We start from the raw sequence: 16030 nt of genomic DNA on the forward strand, positions 1-16030 counted from the left end.
AGTCTCAGAGACCTCTGGGACAACATCAAATGCACCAACATTCGAATTATAGGGGTCCCAGAAGAAGAAGAGAAGAAGAAAGGGACTGAGAAAATATTTGAAGAGATTATAGTTGAAAACTTCCCTAATATGGGAAAGGAAATAGTTAATCAAGTCCAGGAAGCACAGAGAGTCCCATACAGGATAAATCCAAGGAGAAATACGCCAAGACACATATTAATCAAACTGTCAAAAATTAAATACAAAGAAAACATATTAAAAGCAGCAAGGGAAAAACAACAAATAACACACAAGGGAATCTCCATAAGGTTAACAGCTGATCTCTCAGCAGAAACCCTGCAAGCCAGAAGGGACTGGCAGGACATACTGAAAGTGATGAAGGAAGAAAACCTGCAACCAAGATTACTCTACCCAGCAAGGATCTCATTCAGATTTGATGGAGAAATTAAAACGTTTACAGACAAGCAAAAGCTGAGAGAGTTCAGCACCACCAAACCAGCTTTACAACAAATGCTAAAGGAACTTCTCTAGACAAGAAACACAAAAGAAGGAAAAGACCTATAATAAGAAACCCAAAACAATTTAGAAAATGGGAATAGGAATATACATATCAATAATTACCTTAAATGTAAATGGACTAAATGCTCCCACCAAAAGACACAGATTGGCTGAATGGATACAAAAACAAGACCCTTATATATGCTGTCTACAAGAGACCCACTTCAGACCTAGAGACACATACAGACTGAAAGTAAGGGGATGGAAAAAGATATTCCATGCACATGGAAACCAAAAGAAAGCTGGAGTAGTAATTCTCATATCAGACAAAATAGACTTTAAAATAAAGACTATTAGAAGGGACAAAGAAGGATACTACATAATGATCAAGGGATCGATCCAAGAAGCAGATATAAAAATTGTAAATATTTATGCACCCAACATAGGGGCACCTCAATACATAAGGCAAATACTAACAACCATAAAAGGGGAAATCGACAGTAACACATTCATAGCTGGGGACTTTAACACCCCACTTTCACCAGTGGACACATATTCCAAAATGAAAATAAATAAGGAAACACAAACTTTAAATGATACATTTAAAAAGATGGACTTAATGGATATTTATAGGACACTCCATCCAAAAACAACAGAATACACATTTTTCTCAAGTGCTCTTGGAATGTTCTCCAGGATAGATCATATCTTGGGTCACAAATCAAGCATTGGTAAATATAAGAAAATTGAAATTGTATCAAGTATCTTTTCCGACCACAACGCCATGAGACTAGATATCAATTACAGGAAAAGATCTGTAAAAAATACAAACACATGGAGGCTAAACAATACACTACTTAATAATGAAGTGATCACTGAAGAAATCAAAGAGGAAATAAAAAAATACCTAGAAACAAATGACAATGGAGACACAACGACCCAAAACCTATGGGATGCAGCAAAAGCAGTTCTAAGGGGGAAGTTTATAGCAATACAAGCCCACCTTAAGAAGCAGGAAACATCTCGAATAAACAACCTAACCTTGCACCTCAAGCAATTAGAAAAAGAAGAACAAAAATACCCCAAAGGTAGCAGAAGGAAAGAAATCATAAAGATCAGATCAGAAACAAATGAAAAAGAAATGAAGGAAACAATAGTAAAGATCAATAAAACTAAAAGCTGGTTCTTTGAGAAGATAAACAAAATTGATAAACCATTAGCCAGACTCATCAAGAAAAAAAGGGAGAAGACTCAAATCAATAGAATTAGAAATGAAAAAGGAGAAGTAACAACTGACACTGCAGAAATACATAAGATCATGAGAGATTACTACAAGCAACTCTATGCCAATAAAATGGACAACCTGGAAGAAATGGACACATTCTTAGAAATGCACAACCGGCTGAGACTGAATCAGGAAGAAATAGAAAATATGAACAGACCAATCACAAGCACTGAAATTGAAACTGTGATTAAAAATCTTCCAATAAACAAAAGCCCAGGACCAGATGGCTTCACAGGAGAATTCTATCAAACATTTAGAGAAGAGCTAACACCTATCCTTCTCAAACTCTTCCAAAATATAGGAGAGGGAGGAACACTCCCAAATTCCTTCTACGAGGCCACCATCACCTTGATACCAAAACCAGACAAGGATGTCACAAAGAAAGAAAACTACAGGCCAATATCACTGATGAACGTAGATGCAAAAATCCTCAACAAAATACTAGCAAACAGAATCCAACAGCACATTAAACGGATCATTCACCATGATCAAGTGGGGGTTATTCCAGGAATGCAAGGATTCTTCAATATATGCAAATCAATCAACACGATACACCATATTAACAAATTGAAGGAGAAAAACCATATGATCATCTCAATAGATGCAGAGAAAGCTTTTGACAAAATTCAACACCCATTTATGATAAAAACCCTGCAGAAAGTAGGCATAGAGGGAACTTTCCTCAACATAATAAAGGCCATATATGACAAGCCCACAGCCAACATTGTCCTCAATGGTGAAAAACTGAAAGCATTTCCACTAAGATCAGGAACAAGTCAAGGTTGCCCACTCTCACCACTCTTATTCAACATAGTTTTGGAAGTTTTAGCCACAGCAATCAGAGAAGAAAAGGAAATAAAAGGAATCCAAATCGGAAAAGAAGAAGTAAAATTGTCACTGTTTGCAGATGACATGATATTATACATAGAAAATCCTAAAGATGCTACCAGAAAACTACTAGAGCTAATCAACGAATCTGGTAAAGTAGCAGGATACAAAATTAATGCACAGAAATCTCTGGCATTCCTATACACTAATGATGAAAAATCTGAAAGTGAAATCAAGAAACCTCTCCCATTCACCACTGCAACAAAAAGAATAAAATATCTAGGAATAAACCTACCTAAAGAGACAAAAGACCTGTATGCAGAAAATTATAAGACACTGATGAAAGAAATTAAAGATGATACAAGTAGATGGAGAGATACCATGTTCGTGGATTGGAAGAATCAATATTGTGAAAATGACTCTAGTACCCAAAGCAATCTATAGATTCAATGCAATCCCTATCAAACTACCACTGGCATTTTTCACAGAACTAGAACAAAAAATTTCACAATTTGTATGGAAACACAAAAGACCCCGAATAGCCAAAGCAATCTTGAGAACGAAAAATGGAGCTGGAGGAATCAGGCTCCCTGACTTCAGACTATACTACAAAGCTACAGTAATCAAGACAGTATGGTACTGGCACAAAAACAGAAAGATAGATCAATGGAATAGGATAGAAAACCCAGAGATAAACCCACGCACATATGGACACCTTATCTTTGATAAAGGTGGCAGGAATGTACAGTGGAGAAAGGACAGCCTCTTCAATAAGTGGTGCTGGGAAAACTGGACAGGTGTATGTAAAAGTATGAGATTAGATCACTCCCTAACACCATACACAAAAATAAGCTCAAAATGGATTAAAGACCTAAATGTAAGGCCACAAACTATCAAACTCTTAGAGGAAAACATAGGCAGAACACTCTATGACATAAATCACAGCAAGATCCTTTTTGACCCACCTCCTAGAGAAATGGAAATAAAAACAAAAATAAACAAATGGGACCTAATGAAACTTCAAAGCTTTTGCACAGCAAAGGAAACCATAAACAAGACCAAAAGACAACCCTCAGAATGGGAGATAATATTTGCAAATGAAGCAACTGACAAAGGATTCATCTCCAAAATTTACAAGCATCTCATGCAGCTCAAAAACAAAAAAAACAAACAACCTAATCCAAAAATAGGCAGAAGACCTAAATAGACATTTCTCCAAAGAAGATATACAGACTGCCAACAAACACATGAAAGAATGTTCAACATCATTAATCATTAGAGAAATGCAAATCAAAACTACAATGAGATATCATCTCACACCGGTCAGAATGGCCATCATCAAAAAATCTAGAAACAATAAGTGCTGGAGAGGGTGTGGAGAAAAGGGAACACTCTTGCACTGCTGGTGGAAATGTGAATTGCTTCAGCCACTATGGAGAACAGTATGGAGGTTCCTTAAAAAACTACAAATAGAACTACTATATGACCCAGCAATCCTACTACTGGGCATATACCCTGAGAAAACCAAAATTCAAAAAGAGTCATGTACCAAAATGTTCATTGCAGCTCTATTTACAATAGCCAGGAGATGGAAACAACCTAAGTGCCCATCATCGGATGAATGGATAAAGAAGATGTGGCACATAGATACAATGGAATATTACTCAGCCATAAAAAGGAACGAAATTGAGTTATTTGTAGTGAGGTGGATGGACCTAGAGTCTCTCATACAGAGTGAAGTAAGTCAGAAAGAGAAAGACAAATACCGTATGCTAACACATATATATGGAATTTAAGAAATAAAATGTCATGAAGAACCTAGGGGTAAGACAGGAATAAAGACACAGAACTACTGGAGAACGGACTTGAGGATATGGGGAGGGGGAAGGGTGAGCTGTGACAGGGCGAGAGAGAGGCATGGACATATATACACTAACAAACGTAAGGTAGATAGCTAGTGGGAAGCAGCCGCATGGGACAGTGATATCGGCTCAGTGCTTTTTGACCGCCTGGAGGGGTGGGATAGGGAGGGTGGGAGGGAGGGAGATGCAAGAGGGTAGAGATATGGGAACATATGTATATGTATAACTGATTCACTTTGTTATAAAGCAGAAACTAACACACCATTGTAAAGTAATTATACCCCAATAAAGATGTTAAAAAAAAAAAAAAGACTTCAGGGAATAAAAGGAACAGAAGAAACAGGAATAGCCAAATGTTCATAATAGTTGAACCTGGGTGATGGGTACAAGGGGGTCATTATATTTTTCTCTCTACTTTTATAGTTATTTCTATAACAAAATTTTCAAAAATTTTTTTTTCATGCATAAATAAATGAACGAATGAACGAATCAGTCAATATTCTCTCCTGTTTTTTCCTTCCTCACTAGACTGCCTTTGCTCAGGCTCTCCTTGCTTCTGTCTCAGAACATTTTATCAGAACAGCCTTCTTCCTGTCCCCTTGCCCCTAGTCTCCCTCCTTCCAATGTACCCTCCACACTATAGCCTGAGTTACCCAACAGGCCAATCCAATCATGTCACTTCTCCTGCACAAAGATCCTCCATGGCTCCCTGCTGCCTCCAGGAAAGAAGGTCAATACCCATGCTGGACACACCTGGACTCTTGTGAGCTGGTGCTTGGCTCCCTCTCTAGCCTTCTCTCTTGCTTCTCTTCCAGCATCCAGACTTCATTCTACATTCCCTAAAGTGTTGGTCCCTTTCTCATGCCTCCTGGCTCTGCACATTGTTCCCCCTCCCCGCCTTCTCTGCCTGGTAAAGTTTTCTTCATCCTTCAAGTCTCATTCCTGATACCACTATCTATGTGAAAGACAGCGTCCCCATGGTAGAGTTAGATGATACTTCTTTTTCTATGCTTCTTTGCTTGCCCTTGCCCTGTTATGTTCTTTTTAGGTGTCCTCTTTACTTCCTTCCTTGTGCTCTGCACCACTGGTAATTATTCTACTGTTTATGTGTTATCTATCTCTCTTATTAGATTCTAAGCTCCATATAGACAGGAACTGTGTCTGTGTGCTAGGCACATAGTAGATATTCAGGCACATATTGAATATGATGAATGAATGAATACTTACATTATAGCAAGAAGCAGATTGACTATAAGTGTTTCTATGCCTGATACTCCATGAAATGGTATGCTCATTAAGGGCAGTGTATTAGTTAGGGTTCCCCAGAGAAACAGATCCAATAGGATGTATATAAATAGGAAGAGGTTTATTATAAGAAATTGGCTCATGCAGTTATGGAAGCTGGCATATCCCAAGATCTGCAGGGTGAGTTGGCAGGCTGGAGACACACAAAGAGTTGGTATTTCAGTTTGAGTCCAAAGGCAGAAAAAAACATCAATGTCACATATCAAAGTCAGTAAGGCAGGAAGAATTCTCTCTTACTTGCGGGAGGGTCTTCCCTCCTCCACCCCTTATTCCCACATTTCTTGAAAGAACAGTTCACGTTCAGTGATTCATTTCCTCACCAACACTTCCCAGTCTTCCACCTGCATCATCCTACCAAGGTGCTTTCACTAGAATTCCCAGTTTTAAAGTCTAATGGATGCTTTTGGTTCTTGTCTTTTCAGACCTCTCTGCTCTTGACACTTTTGGTCATGTTCTTTACCTTCATGACACTCATCTCACCTGGTTTTCTCTGTTCCCCCCCTGCCTAGCCCACAAGCTCTTTAGCCTCTACTTTCCCCTTATATGCTGAGATTCTCGACCTCCACACCCTCGCTCTTCTCATTCTGTACACTCTCTCTGGGTTTTTTCATTCCCTCTCTCATTTAATCTGCTACCTTTTTGTTGATGACTTCTAAATCTGCATCTCCATCCCTCAATTGTCTGTTGGACATTTGCATAACTCCAACTTGTCCTAAACTGATCACATCGTCTTCTCCCAAACCAGCTTCTGTTCCTGGACGCCCTTCCTCAATTGGTGGCACTGCCTCCTGCCCACTCACCAGAGCTGGAAGCCTGAGAGTCATCACTGATGCTTCCCCATTCCCATCCCATTGTCAAAATCCCCAGCCTGGTGATTTAGGAGCTGGTGTTGGGTCTGAGTTTGGAGCAGGATGAGCCTTCAGATTGCAGAGAGGGGAGCAAAAAGATATCTGAAAGACCGCCTTAGGAAGAAGCTGGAATCAAAGAATGGAGTCTAAAGAAGCTGTGCAGAGAAAAACAACCAGGGTCCTAGACAATGGGAGGTACCTAGAGGGACTAGAAACCCAGAGGCACAGAAAATAAGCAACTGTCACACTCATGTGTCCAGAGAGATTGGACTGCAATCAATCAGTCACAGCTCCTATCCCTTTTAATTACTTTCTCTTCTTTGTGAGTTTGTTGTCTGTTTTCCTCACTTGACTGTGGGCTGGAGATTATCCATGCCTATGTTTTGCCTAAGTGGACATCTTCTTTCCATCCCCTCTCCTTCATCTCCATAGGCTCTAGGCACACTCTGTCCTTAAAATTCCATCCTGCCTCAAATTCAACACATTAAAAGCACCTGTGTCTCTATCTATAGCTATATGTACCTATATCTATATATTGATATAGATAGGTAGATAGTTAGATAGATAGATAATTTTTTAAGGTTCTTAATTTGCTTTTGAAATTATTTGACCTTGACTAACTCGTTAAATGAATGATCTGGTACAATTTCTCAGCAATCATTGCAAATACTTAGGAATGTTTGTAAAGGGAGAAAACCTGAACTATAAAACAGCTTTTTTAATTTAAAATTTCATGAATATTAAATTTAACCAGAAAGTTGAATAATATTACGTTTCTTAAACATTCAATTTAATGTTTATTAATTTTAATTCTAAAGCTTTTTCTTTGTATTTCAGAGCCATAATTTTTAATTTTCAATTCTTAAACATTTTTGTAGGCCTCTGCAAACCCTTTTTCCGTTAGATACTATGCCTATCATTTTAGGGCCTAATAGATAAGACAGCCAACCTCCTCTATTCCACCCCATCCTCACCCTACCCCTACTGGCCATAGTCAACTCATGTGAAATCACCTCACCCTCTCCAGAAAGCCTTCTTTCCCCCACCGTCATGCTCTTCCTGCCCTCCTTCTCCATGGGGTAGATGCCCCTCCTAGCTGCTCCTATAATCTTCAGTGCATTTATTTATCACTTTTATATTCGTTTGCTATTATTTTTTAAGATATTTGTCTTTCTACTACACTGTAAACTCATTAAGCATAAGAATATGCTTTATTTTGTTTTTGTATCTTCAGGGTATGGTACACAGTAAATGCTCCATAAATATGTGTTGTATTAATTAATGAGAAAATAAATATACTCTAGTGGAAAAGAGGCGGAGTCTATTGTGATTTTACATTTCATGAGAGATGTTTTTACAAGGTATGATGGTGACTTACCGGAAGGGGGTGGTCAGTTCCACCTGGGGACGGGGAAGGTGACACTTGGCTAATGTTTGAAAGAAGAGAAGGTGATGATCATGAGGATGAGGGCAGTAATTATGGACAGAACGGGAGGACCAGGAATTCCAGGTGGAGGGAGGAATGTAAGGAGAGATGGCAAGAGAGACTGGAGAGACAGCCAGACCAGAACAAAACCAGAAATTTGGGGAAGAGGGAACAGGAGGAACAACTGCTTGAGATGCATTTGTGTGTCTGGTTACCATTTTCTTTTTCAGTATTGTTAATAATTTAATAATATTCATTATACAAATATTTACTGAGTTCCAGCTGAGTGCCAGGTACCATAGCTGCAATGCCTTTCCTAGCTCTTTCCAGTGGAGATGGTAAATAATGAAGGTCTTATACTCACACTTTCATTTTAGATACCAACTACATCTCAGAACAGTGCCCGTCCCCCCAGGGGACACTTCATACGTATCTGGTCACCAATTGTCTGACTGATGTTGCCATAAATTATAAAATAAATTTCCCAGGGCTCCCTCTTCTGTTATCTATTCAAATTCACATGGACTGTTCCTGCCAAAAGAACCGGAAGGGACTATAAATTTATTTGAATGGAAATGTGAAACCATTTCTGGAAAAAAGGTCACAGACCAAAATGGCAAATATCATCACTCACACACACGCGCACGCGCGCGCACACACACACACACACACACACACACACACACACACACCACTGCTTCCTATGCCAAATAAGTTCTCTTAATTTCCCAAACAACAGGTAACCCTTCCATGTCACGACCGGCCTCAGCACTGCCAACCCAAGTTCAAGGTCTGATTAGACCTTGTAAGGAAGGAAGGTTGGATATACAAATAGGGCTCTTGAAAAGGTATGTCTCTATCATCTCCCATCGGCTTTGGTTGATTTGAGGGGTCCCTGGGCCTTGATCCAGTACTTAAGAAATGGATACAAGGTCCTAGCCAGTAGCCAAGAAGATTCTGGCTACATGAGGTGGTCTCTGGGTTCCCAAGGGACAAGATACATGTCTGTCCTTTGGGACTGTGTAGTATTTTTTCTTAAGGCAGAATAAGGCATATTAGCTACTAAAAAAGTCTTATTTGAGCAATTCTTGCTGTTGCTTTGGATCCAATGGGTTAATCAAACAGATGTCACTCTGCCAGCACACAAAAGGAATGTTTTATGAGTTGAAATTTTTGTTTTACTTTCTCTGATTCAAAGAAGGCCATCTGGAAAACAGTATTGATTTCTAAGTTGAGGGTCTATCTAACACAAGGGTAAATAGGTAGCCTTGGGTTAAAAGTGTCTTTATAGGGATAATGCGGCCTCTGGGAGCTGGTGGAAGGCTCTGGAGTAAGGGATGAGCTGCTGCCTTTGAAGCACCCAGACAGAGGTGAAGAACAGATGAAACGGTGGACAGACAGTGAGGGGCCCACTGTGTTTAATTGTGGGCCGCTACAGGAAATCCAGATTTATCCGGTAGGGAAGTTGTTGCTAGGCAACTGGAGGAATGTAGATTTGAAGCATGTTTGCTGCAACCTGACAGTTGTGAAGCATCAGATGAAAAGAGAGGAAGCCAGCTTCAGTGGTGAGGGGGCAACCAGGAGGGGACACCCTGAGTACCAGGAAATGCGTCATGAGTGGAGAATTCAGACTAAATCACTCAGAGCAGGGGGGAAATGCCAAACTGTCTCTACCGGGAGAGGTCACAGAGACATGCTGTTTCCCAGGACTGGAGGGGGCAGAGAGTCTGAACGAGAGGGTGGGCTCTTGAACAGACAAGTTATGGGACTTTTTTTGGCTCAACAGAAACTGGGCCTTTTTCTCTCTGAGGTGACTTCAGTCTTGGTATTTGTGGTTGATGAAAGCAAAATTGGTTTTGGAATCTATGGGAAGTCAAAAGACGACCCCATGAGATAGACCTCTTACTAGTCTGAGGGTCGGAGGAAGGAGAATGTCCCACGTAAGTGTTCGAGGAGGATGCTTCTGGGAGTGGAGCAATGGGGGCGGGGCACAGTGGGGCCTTCCACAAAGCAGCTGCATTCTAGTTTTTGTAAGAGTAAAAATGCTTTCTGTTTCAAAGCACTTTTCCAACTCTTCTCTAATGTGAATTTCACCACTGGATCCCATGAGATACATGGAATAGGTTTTGCTATCTCAATTTTACAGATGGAGCGACTGAGTTCCTTTTAAATGACAGCAAGAAAGGAGCCAGTGCAGATCCAGGACCCAGTCCCTGACCACCAGGAGATCTCTGTGGGCCCCAGCTGGCTGCCCACCCTCTGGTCCTCTCAATACTGGGTCCTGTGCTCAGGGGAGAAGCTGATTACTTCATAAGGAGAGTTAAGGAAGAATCTGTGGCTATATTGAGAGACTTTAGGAAAGGACATATGTTAATGGTAAGTAGGAAAGAAATTTTAACGCAAAAGCTCTTAACTTGGGGTCTGACTTCAGAGGCTCCAAGAGCCCCACCCTCTGTGTGTCTGTGTGAACTTACATTTCTCTAGGGAAAAGGTTTAGAGCTGTTGTCAGGTTCTCAAAGGCAGTTCTAATCCATAAAAAGATTAAGAACTACTGTTCTGGAGAGATAAGAAATGTCAGAGGCCAAAATCCTTCTTTAAACCAGTTTACCTTGGAGAAAACCGGATGCCTCACATGTTGGTGCTCAGTCTACAGCTACTGAATAAAGGCCAGAACCCCAGGACCCATCATCCTAGAAGCAGTCTTTGTAGGGGCCTGTTTGTGTTCCAAGCGACTTTAGTTTTGACCTCTCAGTCTTATTTTCTTTTTAAATTCATAAAACAGCATCTGATCTGGCATGAAAATAAGCCCTAGCCTATTCATGCCTGGAGTCTAAAAGAAACCGAGGCAGGCCAATGGCAGTCAAGCCCATGGGCCTAATATATATTTAATGTAATTAATGTTCCTCTCTTCTATTTCCTTTTTATTTCTTCCTTATCAAAATCAGTTCACCAAAATTTTGAAATTTAATAGACACATAATTTTGTAGATGTAGGAATAACAAATACTAATGCTGTAAATTAACTATACTTGCTGTGGCTTAATAATTTTCAAAAAACAAAAAAATCCTATCTGCTGACTTGGTTTTGCTTTCGCTCAGCAGCCCTGCTGCACCTCCCTCCACACTGCTGGCACTGGATACCACTCCTCCTCTTCCCTCCCTAAACCCCCCACACAGAAGTGGGAGAAAGTTGACAGTCCAAAGATTCAGAAATCGGAAGGGACAGAGATCATGAAATTAAGTCATTAATGGGACCTCATGGTAAAACCCTGGAGACACGGCGCCTTTCCAGAGAATTTTGACACAGCAATATCACCTGAAAACTGAAACGCATAGTTGAAATTTAACAAACTGCAACGAATGATCCAAGAGAGCAGAAACCATGGCCAGCTCGCACTGGGCAGGGGCACTCCACCCACATTTATTCCCAATGATTCAGGAATTTAGGGAGCAGAGCCAAGAACAAAGCAGGACGTTGAAAAGAGCATGTAGCAAGCACCCCTAAGACCGGCCTTTCTTCTGCGGAACTCAATGTTCAGCCACCCCACAGTCACAAAGACACGGGAGAATGAAGTCAGCAAAGGAAAAACCTTGACTGAGTAGGAGTTGAGGGAAAGGAAAGAAAGCTGAATCATGTCACACTGGAAGCAACTGCAAAGGGGAAAACCATGGGCCAAAATGCCGGGGAGGCCAAATTTCCTCCATCAACATCCATTGAGAAGGGGGAAGGGAGGGAACGCAGATTTCCCAGCAATGTGGCAGGTCTTGGCACCTCCTCAGTTCCCCGCCGAACTTCCACAAATAAACATGCAGAGCCGAAGGGACAGATTCGCTTCTCAGCAAGATTTCAAAGCTGTGCACCAGAGTCGGAGAGAAAACAGGAAGGATCGCAGAGGGAGGAGGGGGAGGAGGGGGAGAAGGGGGAGGAGGGGGAGGGCCACGCACGCCTTGGGCCAAATCAGATGGGAAATGGCCCAACCCCTCACCCGAAACTGACACACCACTTTTTATGAGGTGTGAAACGTTTCAGGTAGTGTTGGCAGCCACCGTACCTTGGACCCAGGTCTGAGCTGTGGGGTTTCAAGCTGGGGGCGTGAAGCCCAAAAAGGTCACAGGTGAAGACAAGCTCTTTCAAACTGTCTCAACCCAGATGAAACCAAGAGGGGCTAAACCTCCGCGGAGAAAATCCAGCCAGCTGGCTGCTGTTTTCGTCCCAGCCCACCTAGGTCACTGGCCATCCCGTGTGTGTGCGTGTGCGTGTGCGTGTGCAGGCACGCAGGCGCGAGGACACATATGGGGATGGGTGGGGTGGAGTAAGGCGAGGGTACTGCATTTGGATTATTTGAGGATGACAACACTCACTTCTGATCTCCAAGGGGCTGAGGAAAAACACAGCTGGCCCCAGTTGGTGCTGAGTCCCCAACACCCCTCTCTGAGTCTCTTGGCTCCACGGTCTGGTTTGGAGGTTACACTTCCACCCACACGCCCAGGTCCTGACACGACAGAGGCAGGAGCCGTGTGGTGGTTTGCTGAGATGGCCCCTCTCTATTTGTTAGTGAGCACCAACTTGGCATTTACTAAAACCTTATTTATACGCTGGTGTACGTGTGCGTGAGAAACAGCCCAGGAGAACGGAAGGCACAGCATTCCCAGCGCTGGACCTAAGCATGGCTGCTCGCCAACCAGCTGCAACAACAGACTCGTCCCAGAGAGGCCCCCCGCCTGGCCCATGCCCCTCTGAGAAGGTCGGGGAGGCTCTGCCCTGAGCCTTTCTGTGTCTGCCTCAGGGCTATTTTACTAAAAACACAATAGGATGAGTACAGGAGGAAAAATCCCATCTTACTGCCTGCAATTCCTTTTAGGTTTCCTTTTTAGTAATTAAAAACAAATGTTTAGCCACTCAGTACATTTGTCAGCTGGAAAAGCACATTTCAAGGGCACCACATAGGGTGTTTGTCCTCTTTGCTTGGGGCCGATGTGTCCTGTCTTGGTTAGGTCTTCCCACACAGAGACAAGCAGGAACAAAAAGATGGTAGGTAGGGGCAACACTATCTCCTGGGTAAGCCTGTCTCCTGCCTGAACTTGCTCCTCTTGGCAGTCTCTGGGGTCGCTCACCGGCTTCATTAAAAGGACGGCAGGGAGGATGCATCTGCATAGCATCCTGGTCTTAGGGGTGATCAAATCAAAGTACTTCGAAGCCTTAGGCGCGTTTGGGTACTACTATTATTATTGGGCTTGGTCTACAGAAATTGAGACTGTAAATCAAACTCCTATGTTGTAGGTCAGTGATTCTCAACCGTGGCTGGACATTAGAATGATCTGGGAAGCTTTTAAAAATGCTAAAGGCAACTAATCAGAATCTATGGGATGAAGGTGGGGGGGCACTTGTAATTTTTAAAAGCTCCCCAGGTGACTCGGTGTGCAACCAGGCCTGGGTACCACTGCTCTAGGGGCCAAATGTCCTAAGCCTCAGTGCTGTGACATGGCCTGTTTGTCTGTCTCAGGGTAACTGGGAATTTAGTGAGGGCATGAAAGCCATGTTTGGGCCCTTGGCCTCAGCACAGTGCCTGGCCCAATTCAGGTTTGAGTGCATGGACACGGGCGAGTACCTAGGGTCCATCTTGGGTTGGTGAGGGTGACCGGCCAAAATTCTCCTCTGGTTTCTGAACTCTAACACTTGCCAGAGCAGTATGTAAGGACAGCAGGAAAGACAGTCTAGTCTTTCCTATCTGATAAATAAACATCGTGAAGCCAGTAGCCTGAGTTATGGGTTCAGACCCTAATGAAAAGTTTTGCCCAGGTTCCCCCTTTCTCCTGCTATTATCCAGGCTGTCCTCACGCCCCAAAGGTACATGTACTATACCAGTGGCCAAAGTGCTGCAAAAACAGATGCATGACGCTGCCCGTTTTCTAGTGACCAGAGGATTACACTATCCCAGGCACCCAGGGAAGCTCCCACAGCTCTGCAAACGCAGGCACTGGGCTCCCACTGTGCTGGGGGTGTTCAGCAGCTCAGAATAAGGATTTTTATCACCTACTCACTCTCCTGTCTGATTCTGAAAACAAGCTAAGAAGTGTGTCTAAAATCGGGTTCCTCATGGAACTTCGGACAGAGAAGTTTGAACTGCATGGCTTTTTAATCTCCCTGCAGAGACCTTCTCTGGGGCCCTTGGCTCTCAGGGCTGGTGGCATCCATAGACCTGACCCCTCTAACCCCATTCTGGAGGCCCCCTGATGAGCTGGGGAAATTATGGAGTAACATTCCAAGGAAAAGTCACACTGAAAGGGATGAAGTGTGAACCCTGCCAGAAACAGTGGGGTCCTGTTTTATTTTGTTTTGTTTTTAAAAGCCTTCACCTTGCTTTTGAAGACAAGGCTAGAGCAAGTTTTCTGGGACTTGAGAGAGCAAATGTAAAAAGACAAAACACAAATTCCTCTGCCATGTTCTCAGTGATTGACACTCTCCGAAACATAGTTCCAGAAATTAAAACGTAGGCAAAAGAGAAAACACAATTCAATGCTCGAAAATTCTAATTCTAAGTTTGAGTGTTTCTTAAAGCGTGGCCTCCGATGACCTCCATCAGAATCACCTAAGGATACAGGGCAGATTGTGGCCCAGCCCAGGTCTCCTGAATCAGTCTCTGGGGGTGGGAATGCGGAACGTGCATCTTTTACCGGCTTCCTTGATGATTTTCCTACACTCTGAAGTACGAGAGCCAATGCTCAATGCCTCCTTTATATAATTCCCTCTCATCTTACCCTTCTAGCAAAAGAGAAGATATGACTGGATCCCAAGAAGTCTGTCTGGGATGCAGTTCTGAACACAGCGTTGAGCTAGATCAGGCTTTCCAAATTTCTGGAAAATTTCTATGACATTTTCTCTTGGGTTTTTTTTGTTGTTTTTTTAATCCAGAAACAGTAAACTTTGGGGTCAAGAGCAGACCCAGAGAAGGGAATGTGAAGCTCTCATTTACTGAAATTTATTAAATGCTTTGCATATATTTTTAATGTATCTTTTCTACCACTCTATAAAGTATTATATTTGTTTCGTAGATGAGTGATGGGGCCAGGAAAGGTTAACAATTTTTCCACGATCACCTAGCTCCTCCTTTCCACACTGCCAGAGGTGGTGAAGAGGGCTTATCCCACATTTGGGGGGACCCAGACCTGCCACACCACATATCTAATGGTGATCCTAATGGTGACTCCTAGCTGTCTGGGCCACGGCTCTGGAAATACTATCAGTTGATTCCCGGGCCTTTGGAGCCTGTCTTGTCTTGTCTTGAACAAGGAATGTCTGGAACACCAGGTTCGTGCCTTCCCTGACTGTCAATTTGTGAGTCCCCAATGGCCTGCCACCAGGACCTACTGCCTCCAGGAATTACCCCCCAAGGGGCGGGCAGCTGGATACCTCCCTTACCACATGGAAGAGCTTGAAGAAGTCCACGTTGGCGTACAGGGTGTCCTCCATCCACTGTAGGGTGCCCTGGGAGAGGGAGCACAACGCATCACGCACTGTCTGCGCCGCACGGCGCTGGGGGAAGATTAGGAAGCGCTCCAGGAGGGCCTCACTGCAGGCGATGTCCTTCAGCACTAGGTCTGGGACTCCATGAGCAAACTGCAGAAAGGAAAGGCAACACTGGAAACCTCCCTGTAGTAGAGGGAGACTGGCCCGCGCCAAGATGTCCATGTCCTAACCCACAGAACCTGTGAATACGTTATGTGGCACGGCAAGGGGGATTAAGCTTGCAGATGAAATTGAAGTTGCTAATCAGCTGACTTTAAAATAAGGAGATTATTTTGGATTATCTGGGTGAGCCTAATGTAATAACAAGGGTCCTTTAAATGTGGAAGAGGGAAGCAGAAGAAACAATGTCTGCCTTGAAGATGAAGGGAGGCCACCAGCCGAGGAAAGTGGACAGTCTCTAGAAACTAGAAAAGGCAAGAAAATGAATTTTCCTCTACTTCCCTCAGTAAGG

At 42.9% G+C, this 16030-nt stretch overlaps 1 protein-coding gene across 2 annotated transcripts in view; it reads right to left on the bottom strand.

Moving 5' to 3' along the window:
- ABCA4 (ATP binding cassette subfamily A member 4) overlaps positions 1–16030 on the bottom strand; it is a 143739-nt gene that overhangs the window by 95028 nt on the left and 32681 nt on the right. The window contains exon 6 of one of the 2 annotated variants that reach the window (XM_067726958.1): positions 15472–15669. In XM_067726958.1, the coding sequence (XP_067583059.1) occupies positions 15472–15669 (198 nt within the window). Of the gene's footprint in view, positions 1–12413; positions 12744–15471; positions 15670–16030 lie in introns of those variants that run through there. The other variant, XM_067726959.1, reaches the window with a different exon arrangement.

This window comes from Pseudorca crassidens, chromosome 2 (assembly GCF_039906515.1).
Source record: "Pseudorca crassidens isolate mPseCra1 chromosome 2, mPseCra1.hap1, whole genome shotgun sequence".
Classification (NCBI taxonomy): Eukaryota; Metazoa; Chordata; class Mammalia; order Artiodactyla; family Delphinidae; genus Pseudorca; species Pseudorca crassidens.